This window comes from Juglans microcarpa x Juglans regia, chromosome 4S (genome assembly GCF_004785595.1).
Source record: "Juglans microcarpa x Juglans regia isolate MS1-56 chromosome 4S, Jm3101_v1.0, whole genome shotgun sequence".
Taxonomy (NCBI): Eukaryota; Viridiplantae; Streptophyta; class Magnoliopsida; order Fagales; family Juglandaceae; genus Juglans; species Juglans microcarpa x Juglans regia.
Window position 1 is genome coordinate 11264534 of NC_054601.1, and position 24045 is coordinate 11288578.

Genomic DNA, 24045 nt, shown 5'->3' on the forward strand with positions numbered 1-24045 from the left:
TCCTGGTGAAAAATCAGCTATTTAATTAGTTCCGTGTAGAGAAACTTATGAGGGTGCGGTGCACTGGACCGAAATTTACTCTACAGGGATGAGTATGAAGGGCTCTACCTTGGAGAGGTTCCCCCACATATTAAAAAAAAAAAAAAAAAAATGTTGCATCACTAGAGTCTTTGAAGTTTCTGGTCATCACAAAGTTTCCCTACTGTTCATTTCAAATGAAGAACAAGTAAAAATACATATCCACAAGTTCCTACTTTCCCTTTCTCCGAACCCGACCTTCTAGAAACAGTATAATGTTGAGGATCTCAACATCAAATATAATTGCATATTGCTGAGGGGAAGAAACCCAATTGGGATCATTCAAGAATAAAAAGCTCACTTTTCTCAATCATTCTAATCCACTCTCCAACTCATCATGCTCACAACTATAGTTTCTATCAGACTTTCAAAAAGGTTCAAGATCGCATTTCAAAGAAAATGCTCTGGTTTGAGATATATTGCGCTTTGCTTAAGTAAGATGTATCCATTGCAGCCTCATCCGAATGCTTATGAAAAGAGGAAAAAAGGATAAGGGCAAATCAAATTGCTTTTCCAGAGGAATTGGTTGTTTAGCGAGGAGAGTGAAAGATACAATGGGCAGGGTGGTCTTGCATATCTGTTCCTCTGGGGGATCTAGAGGAAATGCACGTCGAATACACCAAGTAATAGATTACATTTTGGGTTACGATAGCTATAAAGAATGTGATGCCTTCATTATAATCAGTCAAAACCAAACCATCACATTGCCATTGTTGTTGAACTTCATAAAAACAAAAGCTAAATATAACATTATGGTTGTAACGAGGAGACCATATATCCATTGGATAATGCATAAAATGTCTTTAGCAACTGCATCTCATACCCAAAATCCCACAGTGAAGGGAATCAAAGTCATTGGCTGGCTCTAAGATTCAAGCGTACGCTTAGCACCATCCAAAGTATTCTTGAGTAGCATGGCAACAGTCATTGGGCCCACACCGCCAGGAACAGGAGTTATACATCCAGCTACCTTGCATGCTTCATGGAAATCGACATCTCCAACCAGCCTATAACCGGACTTCTTACTTTTGTCGTCAACAGCGTTTGTGCCAACATCAATAACTGCCGCACCGGGCTTGATCCAACTGCCCTTGATCTGAATATAAGGTAATTAAATTCATAACTTTACTTCATTGAATTCATATACAAGTAACAAAGCATTAGTCTTCCAAACAAGTAACGGTTACATAAAAACTCTACTTTTTTTTCCATGGGCAAACTGATATTAAGACAACGAAGTAATTATATGAGATCTTAGAAAATGCAATTAGTCTCCATGGAGGAATTCTTAATTCTATTTGTCACATTTTACATATCAAAAAGATGTCCTAAAGTCTCCTCTTGACCGTTAGATGGAACTCCTGTATATTTCTTGTGTACTGTGGTAAAACACTTTTTCAACATTAATAACATATTTATCTTACTCACCAAAAAAGGGGTTTTAAAGGTAATCACGAGTAATTCATTTTGTCATCCTCTGATCTGTAGATTGTAGTTCACATTCCATCTTGTTTCCATTGATGTCTAGAATTTTATTATTTTATGATTGTTAAGAATACAAGAACAAGCTTGAGTGTGTATATGAATCTATGAGATTTATGAGTCTTACGGCCAACTTCCTTGCTCTAAGATATATTTTAGCAAGAACCAACCTGAAGTAAGCACATAAACAGGATGGAGCTATTGTAAACAAAGAAATAAAATATATAAACTATATCCAGTTACCATCATTGCCTGTCCTGCTGCTGCAATAATGATGTCTGCTTCACGGATGGTACTTTCAGGATCATGAGAATGTGAATGGACAATGGTAACTGTTGCATCTGCTTTCAGCAGCAGCAGGGAAACTGGCAGTCCAACAATGTTACTTCGGCCTACCACGACTGCTTTCTTACCCTTTATAGCTACACCACTCCGAGATAGAAGTTCAATGCACCCCTGTTCGAAACATAAAACTGCCACTTAGAACCTTGGGGAGTTTGTATGTGCAAAATAGAGGGTCTTCTGAGCACACATTTATGCGTATAATAACTGAAAGACAAGAGTTGCTTTCTTCTTAGAGCATATAGAAAAATATTGTTAGTTGTAAACATATATTTAACTTTTCAAATTAAATGTATTGCCTTGGGAGTGCAAGGAAGGAACAAGGGTTCTCTGCCTTTCATTGCGAGCTTGCCAATGTTAAGTGGATGAAATCCATCTACATCCTTCTCAATGCTGATTTCAGTCAGAACTCTCTCTTCGTTTATATGCTTCGGCAATGGGAGCTGAACCAATATACCTGTCAATGTACAAAGCCAGGGCTTAAGAATAGCATGCAAGACTTGTGTGCATCCACATCCAACATATTCATACAAGAATGATTTGAAACTTAACAAGTTCTGGTAAATCTACTTGGGCTGTGGATCCGTATATGTTATCAATACCTAAGATTCAATAAGTCTACATCTTCCAGCCAAATGCGTTCTACTCTGATTTATGGAAAGTATATATAACTTGAACCAACTCAGTACCAATTAATACAAGTTCAAAATGTAAAAGATGATGTAGCATCAAATTTGGATATGTTTCTATAAATAAAATAAAACTGACCAACCATGTACATCAGGATTTGCATTTAATTCATGAACCTTGCAGACGACCTCAGCTTCAGATACTTCTTCAGGAAGGTCTATGTCAAAGGACTTGATCCCAACTTCGGCACATGCCTTTCTCTTCATACTCACATAGCTTTGAGAATCCTTCCTGCTGCCCACAATCACTACAGCCAGCCCCGGGACCTGCGCGGACCAAGTAAGAAAAAGTATTATAAATCCCAGTTTACAATCTCCGATAAAACGCAGAATCATTACACCACAACAACAGAACAGAACAGAACCTCGTCCTAGTACAAACATTAGGAGTACACTCTCTCAGCTCTCCCCAAGACAAATTTATACCGTTGTCCTCAAAACTGTCCAAAGCATAGAAGAAATACCTTACGCCTCATAACTTGCAGTAGGAAAAAAAGCATTTCACACATCCGTTTGAAGATTAAAGAATATAATCAAAATTTTCCAATTCTAAATGGCGGACAAGCAAGCAAGCAAGCCCTTACTGACCAAATTTAATCAACAAAAATAATGGGTTTGGCTCGTACCTTGCCGTATTTCTGAGAGAGATGGTGGACTTCGGCGGCGATCTCATTGCGGATGGTTTGGGCGACGGCTTTACCGTCAATTATGGTGGCCTTGTGATCCGATGGACATGCCATTTTGTGGAAGAGATTAGGTGGGTGGGAGTGAGAGAGGTGGGTGTGGGAGAAGGATTTGGTGCAGTGTCTTTTACTCTGCCGACTCCTACAACTCTGCCAGCTGAACAATTTTTTTAATAGTTTTTTAATATAAAAGTAATTAAAATAAGCCGAGTCAACTTTTACTAAAATGACCAAACCAAAGAAAAGTTTTATTTAAAACTCTCTTCCTCATTATTCTTTATGAATTTTGCAATACACAAGCTAATATTAACCGCCACACCTGCCATTTTTTTTTAATGTCAGATCCATCGCCTTAAACCTATCTCTCTCTCCTCAAGCTCTCTCTCTCTTCGATCTCACCAAGCTCTCTCTCCTCAAACTTTCGTCGACCTCTCTCTTTTACCTATTTCACCTCAATCTCTCTCTCATCATGCTTCCTTCAAGCATGATTGAGATAGAGAGATTGGAGCAAGAATTAGTTCACTTATTAGTAAACCCGATTAGCCACATAAGATATAGAGCGTGAGGTAGTGAATAATGATTTATGAGAATATTTATTCTTCTTCTATTCATATATTAAACGAATTAACGGTAATTATTAATTTTTTAGTAATTTAATAGCACATTAATTAGAAGATGATGATGAAATAATAATAATAATAATAATAAAAGGAAAATGCTTAAATGAATTCCCAATGTGCACACTAAATATGACCCTCTTCTATTTTATTTTTTTAGTAGTTAAAAAACTTACTATTAGTAAATTTATATATTTTTCATTTTTTAAAATATTTAAAGATGTTTAAGAAATATTTAAAATAAAAAAATACAATTACACTAGGGAGGGACAATATTTGGTAGACATATTTAAGAACCATACTAGCATTGTCCAAATGAAAGAGAACTTGGAGCTATTTTACAACTTCATAATAAAATATTAATTTTATTTAATTTAAATTTGTAGATGTAAAGTAATGCTAATAGTGTACGAAATGTTAAAAATAATGATATTTTATTCAAAAACTCTACTCATACACGACAAGGAAACCCCCGCGTACTCATTCCTCCACGTGTACAAATGAAACGGTGTGTTTCATATACACCAAATGAGTGCATTTTTGCTTTCTCCCTCCCTTCCCTTTGTCTACCCACAGAGTAATACAAAGTCCTTCGAAGCCTCCCTCCCAAACAGAGTCCTTTGTCTTTGTAACTTAGGGTTTGCAACTTCTTCTCAGGTTCTTCTCATATTTTTCGCATTTCCAAACAGAGTCCTTCGTCTTTGCAACGTTGTCTTCGCATCTTCTTCTACCATGTGAGCAAGCTCCTAACCCCTTTGTCTTATCCACGAACCCAACAAAGCCACAAAGCCATAGCCACTTCCTCCTTCCTCGTTCTATGGTGAAGTCAGACGTTGGTCTTCTGCTTTCTAATATTGTCTTCTCATTGTCTGAAAAGTACACACTGACCACTAAGACACATCTCTTAACATCCAATAAGTAGTAGATTAATATGTAAACATATATCAAGAAAGAAATGGAAGTCTAGTTCGCATAAATTTGAAGTCAAGCTCTTGTCTGTAAAATTTATCTTAAAAATTATTAATAGCTTCTTTGACTACATTTTCCTTTCTAAAAATCTTTCTTAGTACAAAGGGATGGTTAATCTACAAGCTGTAAACTGATCTACTATAGATTCTATCACTTGTTTAGTACTCACAATTTGCTCCCCTATGAAGAGTGAAAGAACATTTACTCATTTAGTGGGAAAAAAAAACTAATTAAGCTCAAAGAATGGTATTTTATTGGTAAAATACCATTGCAGATTCATACTAATTGAATTAATCTAATATAATATGAGAGGTTTTCACTGATTTGGAGACTCCTAGATCAAATCCCAGAAAATCCTAGAAACAAGTTGAATCCAACTAATATAACCCATGAGCGACAGCACTCTCTCTCTCAGGAAAGAATTTTCTTCGGCTGGGTTTCTTGATCAGAGACCCTAAATGCTTTTCTTCTTGGTTGTAGATTTGGCTGGGATCCGTCTGATTGATTTTTTTTTTTATTTTTTTTAATATATCGGCTGACCACGTCAGCCAATTCCCCAAAGGTACCCAACCCTGGGTACCTGTAGCAGTTTTGTATTTTATTATGCTTAGTTGTGTCTCTCTTATCATATATAGATCAAATAAAAAAATTGATTTGATTATTAAGTATATTAAAAAAACCTGATTTTCATAATTATCAACAAATTTATTACTAGGGTCTAATTGGTTCGAGACGAAAATATATCAAATACACCCAATCAACTAGAGATTTCTTTTCAAGAATCACAAAAAAGAATTTAAAAATGTACATATTCATGTATTTCAAGAACATTTTTTATTTTTTTTGTAAGTAAATTTCAAGAACAATTATTTACTTGGTAGATTCCATGTCCAATTAATATTGGGACTGAAAATTTCAAACTGAAAAATAAATGCTCTCCCTTGGCCTTCTGCTATCATTTTTGGCATATCAACGACTAAGCTATCAATTAAGTTTCAATGCATGCCACTGAAAACATGAATACATGTTAAAATAGAAATTAAAACCTTCTAAAATGGACAAATTACTGCATGCATATAGAATTAATTCCTCAAACATCCGTAGCCAGACACTCACATACACATGCAAACACACTAATCTATTTCCTTCAATTTACCAATTCAAGACATTCAAGACCAACATCTTTTTTTTTGCTGATTATTAATAGTACATCATGTATAGTTCTACACACACACACACACACACACACAACTAAAAAATTTCAAGTGCGACTCCAAGATCCCATGAACATCAGAGTTGTAATTGGGTCTTCTAGTCTGAAGCTCCAGTAGTACTTTCGTCTCTCAATTTCTTTGAAAATTGGAATACTACTACTACTACTACTACTACTACTACTACAGCCCAGCTCCTTAGCCCTCCTCGACTTGCCTATGGCTGTTATTGCCACTTCATGATAAGCCTGTCGCCACCGGAGCTCTTCTCCGAGTACTGTTCTCTTTGATTCTTCAGTCAGAGTTGTGGAGGTTTCATCCTGGCTACTACCTTTTAAAAAATATTATAATTTGGTGCCTGCTTCTTCGCAAACTACTAATGAGTAATGATACCCACACAATACATTTCACAACACATGTTGTAAAATAGGAGCATTTTTGTAAAATGATGTTACTTTTATAAGGTATTTTACAAAAATACTTCTTATTTTAAAACATTATTGTGTAAACTGTTTTGAAAAGTGACGTGAGCAATACACTACTGGATGATTTTTTTTTTTTTTTTTATGAGCGACACTTAATGGAAAGGTATCAATGTATCATGCTCAAAAGAAATCATCTTTCTTTTGAATGAATTACAAAAGCAAATAATCTATCAAAAGGGTGATTGAGATTGGGTGATTGAGAAAATTGAAAGGAGGTTAGCTGGTTGGAAAATGATCTACATGTCTAAAGGGGGAAGATTAACTCTAATAAAAAGTACTTTGTCTAATCTTTTCACTTATTTCTTATTTATTTTTCCGTTGCCAGCAAGGGTAGAAAGAAGAATTGAGAGTTTATTTCAAAATTTTTTATGGGGTGGTAAAGGAGAAGAAAAAAAGTTCCATGTGGTTAGTTGGAAGAAGGTTTGTCAACCGATTGATTGTAGTGGGTAGGGGATAAAAAACTTGAGATTGGGGAATGACTTTGGAGATACCACTTGGAAAGAAATGCCTTATGGAAAAATGTTATTGATGTAAAATATGGTAGTTTGTGAGGAGGTTGGTGCTCAAAAGATACCATAGGTGCATATGGGGTGTGTTTGTGGAAGTTATTAGAAAAGGATGGAGGGAATTTTCTAATCATATTAGATTAAAGGTGGGAGATGGGAAGATGATACTTTTCAGGCATGACTTGTGGTTTGGAGATTTTACACTTAAGTTGGATTTTCCCTCTCTTTTTAGAATTGCAAGGTATCAAAATGTAGCAGTGGGATATTCTTTATTTTGCATTGACAATAATATTCAATGGAATGTTAATTTTTTAAGGGATGTGTATGACTGGGAAGTGGATGATGTTAAGGTTTTTCTGGAAAGACCTTACCATTCAAAGTTGATGCTAGGTAGGGAGGACAACATGCTATGGTCCTGCAAGAAATTCTAAGTTCTCAGTTACCTCTTTTTACAGCATATTAACCAGTCACAGGAGCTGTGAATTCCTCTGGAAAAACATATGGAAAGTGAAAGTCCCTTCCAAGGTTGCTTTTTTCTGTTGGGTGGTATCCCTGGGCAAAGTGTTGACAACTGAAAATCTTAGAAGGAGATGTATGTACATTGCTGATTGGTGTGTCACGTGCAAAAAGGATGGAGAATCTGTTAATCATCTCTTTCTTCATTTTGAAGTGGCTAGATTCTTGTAGAATGAGGTTTTGAATCGGATTGGTCTGCTTTGGGTAATGCCAAAGGAAGTGGTGGGTTTATTGGTAGCATAGAAGAGATTGAAGGGTAGCAAGAATGCTATTGATATTTGGAAGATGATTCTTTCTTGTCTCATGTGGTGTCTATGGCTTGAAAGGAATGAGAGATGCTTCGAAGATAAAGAACGTTCATTGGGAGACCTTAGAGATTTTTTCTTTAGTACTTTAAGTTTGTTGGCTAAAACTTTTGTAATGGATGATAATTTCCAGAATTTGTTTTAGATTTCCTTTTGTTTTTAGAAAGTAGTAGGTATCTCCTTCGTATACGTTCTGGGTACTTGGGCTTATGCCTATTCTGGGAATAAAATTTCTTATTACTTATAAAAAAAAAAAAGCAAATAAAATGTATATAAGATCTAACCTAACTACGGAAAGAAGTCACTTTTGTTCCTTCATAAGATTTTGAAGATACAAAATCCCTAGAACTGTGGTATTATGGCACTTCTGTACAGTTTGCTCAGCACAAGCAAAAAGAAAATATCAAAAGTCAAAGAAAACAATCCAACTATAAAAGTTTCTAAAAAGATATTGGCAACTGCTATGTTCCTTTGAAAAGTGAAGTTGGGGTCTCTTGGATTAATTAACCCCAAACATTTATGAATTAAATACAAATCTATAAGACATCTTTGCAAAGATGAGTTTTTCATTGTCAAAACCAAACAGATAAGCATCAGATACGAAGCTGAGATTCAATATCCTTTTTCCTTTGTTCTCACAGCACCGGAAGAGTGCACATAATTCAATTTCTAGAAATAAAAACCCAAGCAACCTATTGTTACACGATTGGCATCAGTCGGAAGTGGAAAAAAAATAAAAATAAAGTTCAACTGATCAAATCAAACTAATCAGCATCTTTATAGCAAGTTTTAAATTGTTTTAAACCAAAGTTGCTACTACCCTTAAATTTTCAACAAGCATACACAACATAAAACCACAAAATCACAAGCCTAGTGTGCAAAATCTAGCTTGCAAGCTCTCCTCAGGATCCTATACATTCTCTTCCTGAACCGCAGAATCTTTCAGTATTTTGAGGAACCCAAGAAAACTAAAACCCATCTAACCACACCCAGTTAACTACTACCTGAATATTTCACAAAATCCTCACAACACAAAACCTCAAAATCATAAGCCTAAAGACCATTTTAATTAAACCTAAAATTCTGAAATATTCGGGGAAAAAAAACTAAAGTCCTACCAAGCACAATCAAACGCACTGAGAAAGTTACAAATTCCTAAAAAAACCAAAACAAAAGGTAAAAGAAACGTGTAACCCTAGTAGTCAAAATTCTCAACGAGCAAATCTCGAAATGAAATTTATTAAGTTATTATAGAAACACCTCAAAATCGATGGCCAAAGAAAGGAGAGAGCTTACTGAAATGGAGACTGGGCGGAGGAGGTGGTAGGATAGTAAATACCATGGGATGCGGTAGAACCACGTTGGGGAAGCCTAATAACGGAGGGAGAGAGAGACTAGGACCAAGTGAGAGTTATAGAGAGAGAGACACGGACGGAGAGAGAGAAGACAGAGATGAAGGAATGAAGGGGAGAGAGAGAGAGAGAGAGACTGATTGTAACACACCCGAAGGATTAACAGAAGATAACACTAATTTTGCTCCCTTTGAGGGGAGCTCCTCCAAGAAAATGAGAGGGAAAATGAAAGAAAGTAAAAGAGAGATTTCTATATCATTCCAAAATAATCCTCCTAGGTTCTTGGCTCAAGTATATATAATATGAAGTACTCTCAAAGCTATCCCATATATGCGCCCGTACTAATAACATAATAATGCCATTGTCCAAAATGCCCAAACCTTCCAAAATTGTATTGAGAAATACTCAACCTGGTCTGGACAAAGGGTGTATACAGGAAAGTCTTTTATTCAATTTAGCCAAAACACTACTCTACATGACAGAAGAGATATAAAAGATTTGTTGGGTTTCAAAACTGCAAATTCCAGGATTAAATACCTTGGTATTCCTTTAACCATTCCTAGATCCAAAAAACTATTTTTTCAAGAGGTCCAAGAAAAAATTAGTCAAAAACTTGTTGGGTGGAAGGCAAAATTGTTGTCACAAGCAGGTAGAACTACCTTGATTAAAGCTGTTACTAGTACCATTCCATCATATTTAATGTCTACCATGTGGATTCCTCAAAACATCTCAAAAAGCATTGATAGGTCTTTCAAAAATTTCTGGTAGGGCTTCAAGTCAAATAAAACTCATAATCTCACACCAAAATCTTGGAAGACTATTTGTCAACCCAAGTCTATGGGAGGTCTGGGCCTTAGATTAACAACCAACTTCAACAAAGCTCTCATTTACAAGTTAAGCTGGCAAATGATTAATAGTAGCACTTCAAATTGGAAAACTCTTCTTGTGAATAGGTATCTCAGAAACAATTCTTTCCTTGACATCTCCCTAAAAGTGACAGATTCTTGGTTGTGGAAAGGGATTTTAAAACAAAGAGATTTTCTTAGGAGAAGGGTTTGCCATCAGATTAATAATGGTACCAACACTAAAGTGTGGATTGACCTGTGGATCCCCAATCTTAACTCCTTCACTCCCACCCCTCAAAATGAGACTATCTTCAAAGATCATACTCTTAAAGTCTTTGAACTCACACTAGAGGAACCTAGAAGGTGGAATGAATTGCTTATTCATACCTTTTTCAATCAAAACATTGTTAATGAGATCATCAAGATCCCTTTAGCTCAGTTTGATTTCCACTCTAAGGAGGATAGATTAATCTGGATCAATCACACCTCAGGAAATTTCTCTGTGAAATCTGCTCATGCTGCCCTTAACATACCCACAGAAAGCAATCAGTCTCATATCAATTCAAAAACCTGGAAGAACGTGTGGAAAATCAAGATCCATGATAGACTTAAGATGTTCACCTGGAAAATCTTGAACAATATCCTTCCAACAAGAGCCTTGCTAAAAAAATTCATTCCCTTAACAGATGATTAATCTTGCTGTCCTATATGTGAATCAAAGGAAGAAACACTTGACCACTTATTTCTGAGATGCCCATTTTCTAGAATATTATGGAGACAAGCACCTTGGCCCCTTGATATTTCCTTCTTTGCAAGCAGAGGCATTGTTAACTGGATTGATTGCTTTGTAAATTCCCCCCAAAACATTGGTATTCCAAATCTGGATAAACATAGCTTCCAATTGTTTGCCATCATTTTAATGGATAATATCTGGTTTCTTAAAAACAAAGTTGTTCATGAAACCTGTACTCCTAAAATTGAGACTTTTGTGACAGGAACCATCAAGAATTTCAGGGATCATTGTAATGCATAGGGCAATGAACATCTTTGTAACCCTGTATATGAAAAGGCTATACCTGCAGGATTTTATTTTTTAACATTTGATGTAGCAGTTCGGGAATCTGGCAGTACTACAGCTGTAGTGTGCAAAACACCAGATGATTCGGTGGTTTTTGTTAAAACCAGATTTATCAATTCCAAGAATGCCAACCAAGGAGAAGCAACAGCTCTGTTCATAGGAATTGAAGAAGCTAGAGCACACCGGATAAAGAAATTAGATATCGGTGGTGATTCAGAAGTTGTTATTAACTTGATTGAAAATCCTGAGAAAGCTACTGATTGGATCATCGAACCTATAGTTAGAGACACAAGAATACTCCTGCGATCTTTTGAGAGTTGGTGTATTAAAAAACTTCATCGAGATCATAATCAATGTGCACATAATATAGCGCAATGGGCCGCTTCAAAATGTCTATTTGGAAGCATACCTATTATTAGTATACCCCTATGTCTTTTGGATTTTCATAGTGGAAAAGATCCACCTGTTATATGTCTGTAACTAAGGTAGCTTTGTCTACCAAGAATCCTCTTTGTTTAGTTTAATATTATATAACTATCTTGCCTTCAAAAAAAAAAAAAAAACATAATAATGAGAAACTCACATAAAGACTACTTTTATGCTCAAGCCCATTATAGATTACAATTAGAAGTCCAACAAAAATAGTAAAACAAACTATAAAATGGAATTCACGAAACAAGCTATGATGTGGTCCAGGGCCCTTCCATCAATATAAGCCCGAAGTGTGACAAACCTTCCCCTTTCAAAGCACCTTGCCCACAAGGTGCAGTAATGCTTCAGTCCTCCCTTTGTAGCAGACACTAGGTTCTTACGTTCAATTTCCCTGAGCTGACCAACATCATCCTCATCAATGACACCTACCATAGAGAGAACCTCATAAGCTTTCAAGAATGAGGAGTTCACCATGGTCTTTTTACTTTCTCCAATAATGTAATAAATGTCGCTCTGGCCTTCCTTCATCCTGGTCATATAATCTTTCAATTTGGTCTTCTCATCACCACTCTTGGTGGAGTGGTAGTGGAGCAGCTTAGCAAGCCTTGTTTTGTTTTGAGAATCCTGATGGATATCGAACTTGAGGTTCTTAGATAATACCTCGTAGGACCTGTTGTAGTAGGGATCACCAAGAAGAACATTGGTTTCTGTTGCTGAATTCATAAGCCCGGTTACCCCAAAAGCACCGCCACGAATATCAATTTGCCCAATGTTCTTAGAAAGTGCAGGATCTTATTGGAGCACTAATGTAATATTTGTAAGTGGGCCTGGTGCCACCATTGTCACTTTTCTAGAATAAAGGTTTGGTGGAGAAAATTTTTGGGAGCCCAGTCCATCAAGACCATGGACAAAACTTGAGACTCGAAGTTTAGTACCTTTAGTAATGGTGACATGAGATCCCTCAACAACAGGGATGGCTGTTCTTCCAGCAAATTCAAGTAAACACAGGGCATTTCTAGAGTTCAACAAGTAATGCCCAATAGCAGCCTCTGAGCGTATTCCACAAATTGTTTGGCATGGTTCAACAGGTGCACCAATTTCAGTCATTGGATTTGGGAGATAAATGGTCTCATCTTCATTCTCATGAAGAACCCTTTTAAGATAAAAATCAAAGCCAAAGAGATGAAAAATATTATCCCAAATTTTGTTCCCCAAATGATTTCTCTCAAGTCCTTTTTCTCTATCAAAAGGCCAATAAATTGATACTTGAAAGAGCTAAGTTCTCTGATTTCAATCCCAAAAGATCTTCTCAAGGAGGCAAGACCCATTATTGACAACAATTTGCAAAGGGTTTGCTCCACCAATGCCAAAACCCATTTTAGCACCTTCCTGTATTGACAACTCTAAGTTTGCCAATGACCCGGTTGCCACTTTTCTTCCTTGACCAGTAGTCCAAATAAGAGGAGTACCAACATCGCATTGTGAGTTAACATTAACTCCCTTGGAAGGAAAAAACTTCAGCGGCAATTCATCAAACATAAAGGGAGTGAAAAACTTCTTACCTCTCAAATGAGTTGTTTCTGGACATATCATGACACAATCCATACTTATTACATATCCCGCTCTCTTTGCAGCTTTCTCTAGTTGCATGTCAAGGTACAACAAATGATATGATGACATCGTTTGCCCAACATCTGTACTTCTGTCAGGAAACTTTCATAATTCAGTTGAATGTCCCAATCCTTCCAAGTATTTGTGTAGGCTACTAGACTATGATGTCTTCCCACTATGATCCAAGCCTTCTAGAATAATCAATGGACCTCTCGATTTGTTGTTGCTTTCACTTAAGATAAAATTGTGAGTAGAAGCATACAAAAGCAACTGATTTGGAGCAAGAATTGTAATTGTGGCTCCAAGGAATTGCTCAATTGCTCAATGTTTTGACCAGACATCCCAATCAAAGAACCTGCTTGGGATCCATCAATCAAAAGCCTAATTGTATTGGCAGTCACATGCCATGTAGCTACTATCGTCTCCGTACTACTATCATCTTCCTTTAGTATTAGACTTGCGATTTGCTGGAGTGCATTCTTTGTGTCAGACACTGTATTGTCACCGTCTGTAGAACTTATAATAATTACACATTCTTCATGTTGAGCGATGGAATCTACGATTTTTATAGCAGCCTGGGTATCTTTTCGAATCTTTTGGATTCAACAGCCTTCCTTGCCGATGACCTTCCCGATCTACCTCAATGGCATCACAACTCTGAACAGCACATCCTGCGCCGAACTCGTGCGCCGCTTCACTGCCGACTTCTCGTTGTTGTGTTTTGTGGTTACTATGACCTTCCCCTCGATCCTGATTTGGATCTCCATGCTGCTCAAGAAGGGCCTGACTGAAGCTCCCAGGTACAAGACTCTCTCACAACCAATTTCTCTCAGCAGGACCTCCATAGCAACCATCCCAATTCTCACATAAGCCCCATTCAGATCTACTTTAATTTCAAGAATTCCTTTCGCAATCCTATTGGCCAACTTATCTAACAACGTGGATTTTTCCCACCCGTTGGTGCTGAGCAACGCCCTAATTTCTTCCTCACGAGCTTGACTTAAGATGTCGATATTTACTATGAGGCTTCTGGCGAGAGGTTTGCCCTATGGAGATCGAATACGTAGGGCTCCCACTAGTTGTGGTTGTCGTCAACTGTGAGCTATTGGGACTGGAGTGTGAGGGGTTGAGAGCTATTGTGGGGTTTCAGTCGGTTGTAATGGTGGGGGTGGAAAGGCTTGGAAATAACCATAGGGTGATGGAGTGGAGTGAAGTACAATGCTCAAGCTAGACTTAGAGCCATCGCTTGTATTTTGGAAATGAGAGAGATCTACAGGTGGGAATATTGTTTAGCTGAGTTTGTGGTGAGGACAGAGAGTCAACACCAACGCCGGGGTCAAACTCCCATCTCGGTTGTTGAAAGTAAGTGTTGTGCTTCTCATGGTGGAAAAGGAGGTGTTGCCGGAGGTGTGAGGCAACGAATTGAGTGTTCTGAGCTCATTCTTCCTTATGGGAACTTGAATTTTCTGGAATTTTATTTGTTTCTTCCATTGTAGCTATATGCCCCTTCCGTATTTCATTGATTTGATCCTCCAATTCATCAAGAGTTTCTTCAAAGTTGCTCGCAATTTCGTCTACCCGCTGTCAAAATATTTGGTGCATTTCATTATAATCGTTCCGAAAATCATTCATATGTTGCTAAAGGATTTTGTAGCCTTGCTGATTTTGTTCTACCAACTCCTTGATTTTGAGTAACGATGAAAAAAATTTATTTCATAGATTTTGATACCAATTGTAACACACCCCAAGGATTAACAGAAGATAACATTGATTTTGCTCTCTTCGAGGGGAGCTCCTCCAACAAATTGAGAGGAAAAATGAGAGAAAGAGAAAAAGAGACAAAAGAGATTTCTATATCATTCCAGAATAATCCTCCTAAGCTCTTGGCTCAAGTACATATAGTATAAAGTATTCCCAAAGCTATCCATATATGGTCCCGTACTAATAACATCATAATGAGATACTCACATAAAGACTACTCTTATGCTCAAGCCCTTTACGGAGTACAATTAAAAGTCCAAAAAACCAGTAAAACAAACTATAAAATGGAATTTACAAAACAAGCTATGATGTAGTCCATGGCCCCTTTCGTCAATATAAGCCTAAAGTGTGAATGTTGTGTAGATGGCAGTATAGAAGATCAGGATCATGTGTGTGCACATGGACCTTTAGCAAATGAAGTATGGTATTGTGCCTTTATGTACCTTGGAATTCCTTTTGCCTCAAGTCGATCGTGGAGAGAAATAATGGAATTATATATGAGAAGAGCCTCTAATACATCTCAAGCTGGTCAACTTATTGGGGGTAATTCTGGTGATTTTAAGTTGGTTTCTTTGGGTATGGCGATGTAATGCACGTATGGAAGGTATAAAAAAAATCTGTTGAGTCCTTAGAGCATTGGCAATGGCCTAGCCAAATACCAATGCAAGTCCATAATTTGGCTATATGTAAAAGAAAACATCTACATTGGACTAGTTAAAAGTTCAAAGCTTAAGACTTGAGTTACAGTAAATCTGGACTCCTCTCCAAACATAGTGAGTTATTGTTCACCATTGAAACCTATATTTTATTATTTCACCTACTTTCCCTCGTTCTTTTCTGTTTCTTCATCACATTTCTCTCATTTTTCCTTTCTTCATCCCGAAACGTGCAAACAAACCCCATATCTCCGTCTTGAGTCCTTCATCTTCTTCAACCGCAAGCATTGAAGAGACCTGCGTTTTCTTCAACCGCAAGACGCCTTCTCTCTGCATGAGTCCACGTAGCCGTCGTCTTCCAGCCCAAAAGGTAATTTCTCTTCCTCGCTCCTCTCTCCCTCATCTCTGCTTAGATTTCCTCTCCCTCTTCTCTTTCTATTTTCTCCCATTTCCTCTTCATCAAGTGATTGAACTTTTGTTAGGATTTGCAAGGACTAGTCTATCACAAGGTTGCCTTGCCAGTGAATCGTCGTCCAAAAAGTTGCACATTTCCTCCACAAACTGAACTTGAAAATCGCGATTTGGGTATTTCCGTATAACTAATTTGTGATTTTGGTATTTTGGTTTGTGATTTGGGTATTTCTCTGTGGTCATGCATAGTGTGTTATTAGGAAACATTCCCATTTTTTCTCTGTGATTTGCTTAGATTTTTTGTGTTTAGCTTTTCTTAGTTTCTTGACAAATTGATTTGCGATTATCCCCATATTTGGTACGTTTTTATTTTCTTGGGCAACTAAATGCTTGGATTGTGAATATTATTTTTGTACTAGAAATTGGACTGTGTTGGTAATTTGTGAATTGTTGCCAAATCTGTATATATTATTTTGTTGAGAATATCTTTTATTAAACTAAATTGTGTATCTTCATTACTTTGTTGAAGACCTTTGAATCTAAGGTATCCTAATCTGTATATATAAATAATTTGTGTTTAGATTACTTTTTATGTATATTATGCAACTAAACAGAGCAAGAACTTCATTGCACTAACTCTTAGAAAATTAATTTGTTCCATTATGGCTTTTATTTGATTGTTTAATGAGATAATGTTGTTGCTATTTTTTACTTTTTTATTATGGTGTTAGGACACGTTTTTTATAACTTGAGCCATAAATGACTATTCTAATGTGAAATGATGTGCTTTTAAAGGAATATTCTCACGAGTCTTTAGGTGGATTGATATCATGCAGATGACTTTTTCTATTCATAGTTTTGGTTTATCGTGTTTGTGAGAAAAGGCAAAGAAAAAAATACAAAGAAAGTATTTGGTGAACATTAGAAACATGAAATTTTAGGCATTGTTGAATTATTTTGTAAATTGATTTTGGGTTGTGATGTATATGATTTAGTAATAAATGCCAACCTTTTTCAGTTTCAAGCCACTAGGCTAGTTTTAAACATTCCAGTTGGAGATTGCTAGTTTTACATGTGGTTTTACATGTCAATTTGAGGCAGGTAGATATAACATCTATATATTGACAACAGTTTTCTGCTTTGTTCGACTTTAAGATGTTGATGATACTAATGTTGGATTGTGGACTGTGTTGGTGCCTAAAAGGAATGTGTTGGTATTTATTTGTGGACTGTGTTGCTCAATACTAATGTTAATTTTATATATGTTGGATTATGGACTATGTTGAGGATACTAATGTTGGACTATGGATTGTGTTGGTGCCATGTGGACTGTCTTTGGTATTTATTTGTAGATTGTGTTGCTCAATACAGCTAATTCATTTTATATATGTTGGACTATAGACTGTGTTGATGATACTAATGTTGAGGATACTAATGTTTATTAACAAATAAATATTTATTTGTTAATGTTTATTCAATACTAATGACATAATTTTTTTATTTATTCTACTTATTTATGAAGAGTATTTGCAAAATATAAAAAAAAAATTATCAAATATTATTAAAATATATAATATGATATCATTATTTTCACTTTAAGATGGCTAGTCTAATGTGGACTCACTAGCTAAAAGTTGATGGTATAGTCAAAAGTTAAAATTCTAGCCAAACTTTAGACATTGTCAATGCTCTTATGGTTGTATATTAAAACGGCCATTGCTTGGGTGTGTTTTCGAATTTGTGTTGGAAAAAATTATAAGGTGGGAGATGAACGTGTATTGCAAGCTTTGGATATTCCTTTTAAGCCGTTGAAAAGGAAGCAAGCAACCTTGATTAGCTGAAAAAACTAGCTTCTGGCTGGGTTAAATTAACTGTCGATGGTAGTTGCTTGGGAAATCCAGGTGTTTCGGGAGCTGGTGGAATTGTTCAGAGGGATAACAAAAGTTTATTGTTGGTTTTTACAAAATATTTAGAACAAGGGATGAATAACTCGGCTGAATTTTGACTCTTTATTATGGTTTAAAGCATTTCAAAGATTTGGGAATCCTTATGGTAGAAGTGGAGATGGATTCGCTTCTCATAATAAAATGGTTTGAGAATGAGAGATGTGGTATTTGTTATTTGAAGGATTATTAGGATGATATTATTGATATGATTGACGGAATGCAGGTGACGTTTAAACATACTTTCCAAGAGGGTAACTCTAGGGCAGATTTTCTTGCTCGGATGGCTGCTGAAAATTGTTCAAGAGTGTGGCGACATTTTAATGAAGTACCCCACTTGATCAAAGGAATTTTGAGAACAGATAGATCGGGTCTACCTTATTTGAGATGTTGAGGAATTTTTTATTCTGGAGTTCTGATGCATTGTGAATGCAGCGTTCATCATCTTTTTATTTGTTTGGTGCTATGTTGTTTTTGGGTTCTGGTTATTAGGGTCAATTGTTTGTTTTGTTTATTCTGTTGGTTTGTATTGTTTATTTAGGTTGCTTTTTTTGGATATTTGGATGGTTTTTCTAGTTTTATTTGTAACTCCAAGTGTCTTTTTGTAATAATCAAGGTTTTTTTCCGTAAAAAATGAGGGTTCTTAATAAATTTGGGAAGGGGTCCCCTTGGACATGAGATCCTAACTCTTTATAAAAAAAAAAAAAAAAAAAAAAAAAAAAAAAAAAAAAAAGAAGAAGAACCCCGAAGTGTGGCACTCACCAACTAGGTGAGGCAGCAATGGCGTGGGAAGGGGATGCATAAAACCCAATCTCAAAGAAATTCGAGTGTATGGGGCTGGGTGGAGAAGAAACAAGATTTTAAATCCTAATATTTTGCAGCAGTCTCTTGTCGCTGCAAATGGTTAAATATCACATGGAAGATGTAGCGGCAACATAATGTCGCCGTAAATTCTCAAAACAGGTCCAGATTGAATTTTTCCGTCAATAATATTTACGATGACACATTTGCGCCGTAATAGGTAATTTTTGTGACAAGATCTTCCGCGAATGAAACCACTGAACTGTAAAATAACGTTTTGCGTCAAAACGCAAGTCGCCGCAACAAACTATGGTCGCAAAAATTTCCCACGCCGTGATATAAGTGACCCAATTTGTACACATTATCTCCCGTCTAGTCCTTTAGCAGTTTATCCAGCATCCTGGCATCTCAATTTTATAATATTTTACACAAAAATGTATTTTTATAATAATTTTATTTTTATAAATTATTTTATAAAAATCTCCTTATTTAAAATAATATTATATAAGAGAATGTGAAAAAGATTGTATGTGTATTATTTTCCTTTATAAATTTTCTCTCTTCTTTTTATAAGTTTGTTTGTTTTTCATTTATATATTTATAAGTTTACTTGTAAAAATAAAATAAAAAAAATCTATTTACAAGCAAAAAGATAATATTATAAAAAAATTCTTTATATTTGAATGTACAAATATAATGGATTTCAGGACAAGTGAAGTATTTACATACTGACTAGTATTAGATCATAAATACATATATAGAAGATTTGAATGTAAATTTATATATAGAATGTTACTATAATCACGGCATGGTCAATTAGATCAACAGAGAGTGTGCATCCTAGGAGCTGGATACACACTCTCCGTTGAGTCCTCACTTATCTAAAAGTGCCTAGTATGAGGTTCTCCCGTAGTCCTTAAAAGCGTAGGGAGAGACATAATTCATGGGCAGCTCATACCAAAGTGAGAAACATGTTCCTCTCTGGGGAAGGGTGAGCGCAACGAAAGAGGGGAAGCGTGCATAAGGGACACATGCGCTCGAGGTCCTAAAAATTGAATGCACAACATTCTTCCTCTTTTTGCTGTGAGAAAGACGATTCATTATTCACAAGTGTATTACTAACTGTCTTTCTCACCCTTCCTACCATTCAGTATGAATGGAGTAAGGTCGAGCTAGCTATTACTTCCTCTTCCCCGTCTCACCCAAGAGCAGTTGCAATTATTCGGTAATTTTAGAATGGATGAGGGGATGATTGCTTGTCAGCCGGCCTCTCTCCCCTCTCACTCAAACCCTCTCAATTGAAGAATTGAGAGATACATATGGTGAGACATAAAGTCTTTGTTGCCAAAGATTTGATTCAAGTTGCAAGTGTTGATTATTACTAGACATTTGAACCAGTTGCCCAATCCGTCTAGAGACAAACTAGAACAGAAGAACTCAAGCAGTACTCTAATGATTTGTTTTGGAATAGCTTCCAAGCTCTTTCATTCCGATAAAATAAAACTGATAGCAATAAATTTCCAACCCCCAACTCAAATCGACAATCCAAGAATTTGATGCGATTTGTACAATTATTTTCGCGATCTTGTTGGATTCCCACTTTCATATTAGCGATCACTTTTAGGAGACTTATCACAAAACTTCAAAAAAAAAAAAAGTGAAAAGCATACACATGAATTTAAGATGGCACATCACCTTTAATCATCTGCATGCATACAAGAAGATGTTGATGCGTACAATACAATATTCTTGTTGGTGGCTGATATGACTACTAAACCATCATAAAAAATAGTGGTCCAATGAATCCAACAAAAACTATACTATATATTGAGAGAGATGTTGCAATATTATTATACCCAAATGGCTCATGCAAGGTAGTGTAAGCTGCGTTTGGATGTTAAGATGATTTTAGTTGATATGTGAATAGTAGAATTTTGTGAGTTTTATTGAAATGTGTTTAAATATATAGAGTAAGTTGATATATGTTTAGCTTTTTATGGAAAGTTGAAAAAGTAATAGATCTCATCAATAATTAATTTAAGATAGGTTGAGATGAGTTAAAGCAGCAAAACATATCCAAACGAACCGTTCTACATACAAGCTGTGATATTCATCTTCACAAAAAGTTCTAATTTGACACTTCTCTTGTGTGCAAGCCATGTATGCTGGACCAGGCCTATCGCATTATACTTGATCCCAGCCCAATGCTCAGGCCATTCATGCATGTGTTTTGCAGTTAGCTTAAAAAGAAGTTGGGCAAGAAAGAAACGAAGGGATGGTTAAAAGGATAGTAAAAGCAAGTTTTGTTACGCAGAAGTTTCACTTCTATACATCATTTAAAAATATATAATTTTATTTAAAATTAAAATATAAAAATAAAAAAATAAAATTATATATTTTTAAATGATATGCAGAGTGTGAGACTTATATTTAAAATTTTTCTAATAAAAACATATCAACATGTTGGAAACATTTGTTATAAATATATATTAGGCCAATAGAAGGGATAAGGTGGTGTTTCTTTCAGATTTAATTAGTTAGTTTGAAACCAAGAATTGAGATTTAAATAATTCTATATAATTAATTAAATACTCTAAGAATTAAAAAAAAAAAAAAAAGATATTGACACAAGAAACTGACCATTTTTTAAAAGAAGGTCCAAAAGAATTATGTCGTCACAAGAATGGTAACATATTTCATTTGCAAAATGAAATAATTAGATGAAAAAATTGAAATTAAAAAGAATTTAATATTTAAAATTAAAAATTATGTTATTTTTTTTGTGATATTTGAGATTGAAATTATAAAAAATTTTAAGAATTCGCAGTGTCCAAACAGAGAATTTTATCAACTTCTTTATAAAACATCAAAACACCCCGATTAAGCATTTCATTCTCATTCATTAGAGACACATTTAAAAAAAGAAAAAGTCTATTTTGCATTTCCAACTTGACACTTCTATTTGACCGCTAGTCAAATTTTTTTTTATTTTTTTTTAACTTAATGGTTAAGAAAGTGATTTTAAGTATATTGATGTATTTTTTTATTTTTTAAATATATTTAAATATGTTAAAAAAATGTGAAAAAAAAAAAATTTACGCTGGACGTATGCCCAGCGGTCAAATTGGGGCGGCATAGTAGCTGCCCCCTTAAAAAAAATATTATTTTTAAGTGTGGTTGCATCCATTGAAGTGGTCCATTGGAAAACCAAACCTATCTTTTGAGGGGGGGAAAAACACGAAGGAGCTTCTACTTTGGAATTATTATAGGACAGACATCAGACATGCATCGTACAAATTAAAGGTAAATATTTCCTGTTTGCTTCTTCCTTGTTTTATTTTTCCAAGATTCCTTACACAAACAACTATATATATATATAAAATGATATTTATAGAAGTAAATATGTAAGTCTCATATAATTATTTTTAAAAAAAATAAATAAATACGAGATTTATATTAAAAAAAATTAATTTTTTAATTATAAATTTCACTCTTTTTAAAATGACTATATAATATTTACGTCCTTTACGATTATATATAACATTATTTATATATATGGAAGCAGGCAATTTGTTTGCATATGATTGGTAACTCTCAAATATCTTCCAAGAAAGATTCAATACTGCCATAACAAAGTTTTTATTGATGTCGACGGACACTCGTGGATATACCATTAGAAAAGATAATATTAATTAGGGGTTGGGCGTTCACATGATCTGCAAATTGAGTTAGGTGGGTACTAATCAAATGTGACAAAGGGTTTCTGTTCAAAATATTTCAAAAATTTAAATACAGATAAACACGTCACGATGTCATAAATTTACATCATGTGGTGTCTATATCTATATGAATTGTAAAAAGTAATTTTGATAGAATCAATTGGTACACATGGCCGATTTTGGTGCCAATGATAATGGTTATGACCTAACTAGTCCGAAAGATTAAAGTTAAAAATTGAATAAAATATTTTTTTAATATTATTTTTATTTTAAAATTTAAAAAATTTGAATTGTTTATCTTATTTTATGTGAGAATTTAAAAAAATTATAATAATTAGATGATATAAATTAAAAGAAATTGTAAAAACAGACGAAGCTTAATGTATTCTACCCTGTGCGCCACTTTTGCTTTGCTTTTCATGTTAAAGTTGGTTTTATCTATATCTTATCCATCTTGGGCTTTCCCCAAAAGAAGCTCAGGATCATTATCATTTCATCTCAATTCATTTTATTTTATTTAATTATTATAATTTTTTTAAATTTTAATATAAAATATAATAAATAATCCCAAATTTTCAAATTCAAAAATCTAAATTATATTAAAAAATTATATTTTAATAATATTTTATTTTATTTTCATTTCATTTCATCTGTGTAAGCAAATGAGACCTAGTGAAAAATATTATGCTTGATGCCACAAAATTTAAAAACTCCCACTTCAAATTTAAGATATAATAAATTTGTTTTATCAAAACTGGATGATGAGAGCTTTTATAAATGTAACTGTTAAAGGAAATTGTACAAGTCATGCATGCTTGAACTTATATTAAAAAATGGCTCATCAAGTTCTTTAAAATCTCTATATATAAACCCCAATTCCAGTTATTAAAGGAACTGAAAGAGTATAAAAAAAAAAAAAAAAAAAAAAAAAAAAAAAAAAAAAAAAAAAAAAAAAGAAATTTCATAAGAGAGAAGTGTTGGGCCTCTATGTCTGAAGCGTGTTGTGTTTGTGGCGATTCCTTTTTGATAATTCGATCTGACAGGAATTTTTTTCTACTCTTAATTTGATCCAATCTTTTAATTAAAATTTAATATATATATTATATTAACTCAATGTTCGACCGTCGCATTGTATTTATTTATTATCTAAAATAAAATTATTTACTACTCTATAAAATCTTATTACTTCTCTCTTGTCGTCTCTAGCTATAAGAGCAACAATAATTGTGGATTTTTTTTTTTTTTTTTTTTTTAAGGTAGAACAAACTATTAATTCATTACGAGATATTACAACTTTGACATGAGACATTCAGAATAAAAACTAACTATTACTTTTAAGGCATCTTAATATACAAATTTCTTTCTGACTGACATGATCTAATCCATTACTATAACTCTCTACAGACAAACTGTTTGAGAGATAATACTTTGTCTTAAGACAGATTTAACAAATTTTATATTCTGTCCTAAGACAGAATTAAATAGCCCCACAATTTGTCTAAGACGGAGTAGAGGACACACTCTATGAACAAAAATCTAAGAGACTATGTGTT

At 34.7% G+C, this 24045-nt stretch overlaps 1 protein-coding gene across 2 annotated transcripts; it reads right to left on the reverse strand.

Annotated features, from left to right (window-relative positions):
• Window positions 1-733: 733 nt before the first annotated feature.
• Window positions 734-3429, reverse strand: LOC121262773 (bifunctional protein FolD 2). 2 transcript variants are annotated; one of them, XM_041165373.1, is made up of 6 exons: window positions 3218-3359; window positions 2957-3031; window positions 2675-2858; window positions 2202-2359; window positions 1804-2016; window positions 734-1174 (listed from the first exon to the last, which is right to left on the reverse strand). In XM_041165373.1, exons 3-6 carry the CDS (start codon window positions 2796-2798, stop codon window positions 944-946), a joined length of 726 nt encoding a protein of 241 aa, XP_041021307.1. In that variant the 5' UTR covers window positions 2799-2858; window positions 2957-3031; window positions 3218-3359; the 3' UTR covers window positions 734-943. The 2 variants fall into 2 exon arrangements, with proteins under 2 accessions (XP_041021307.1, XP_041021306.1); XM_041165372.1 differs by lacking the exon at window positions 2957-3031 and having other exon boundaries at window positions 3218-3429.
• Window positions 3430-24045: the final 20616 nt, after the last annotated feature.

Excerpts from the sequence above, each read along its gene's own strand:
- LOC121262773 (XM_041165372.1), bottom strand. The coding sequence starts at position 3,331 with ATGGCATGTCCATCGGATCACAAGGCCACCATAATTGACGGTAAAGCC. Across the intron at positions 2,859-3,217 it reads TCTCTCAGAAATACGGCAAG|GTCCCGGGGCTGGCTGTAGT; the intron begins GTACGAGCCAAA and ends TGGTCCGCGCAG. Across the intron at positions 2,017-2,201 it reads TCCTTCCTTGCACTCCCAAG|GGGTGCATTGAACTTCTATC; the intron begins GCAATACATTTA and ends TGTTTCGAACAG.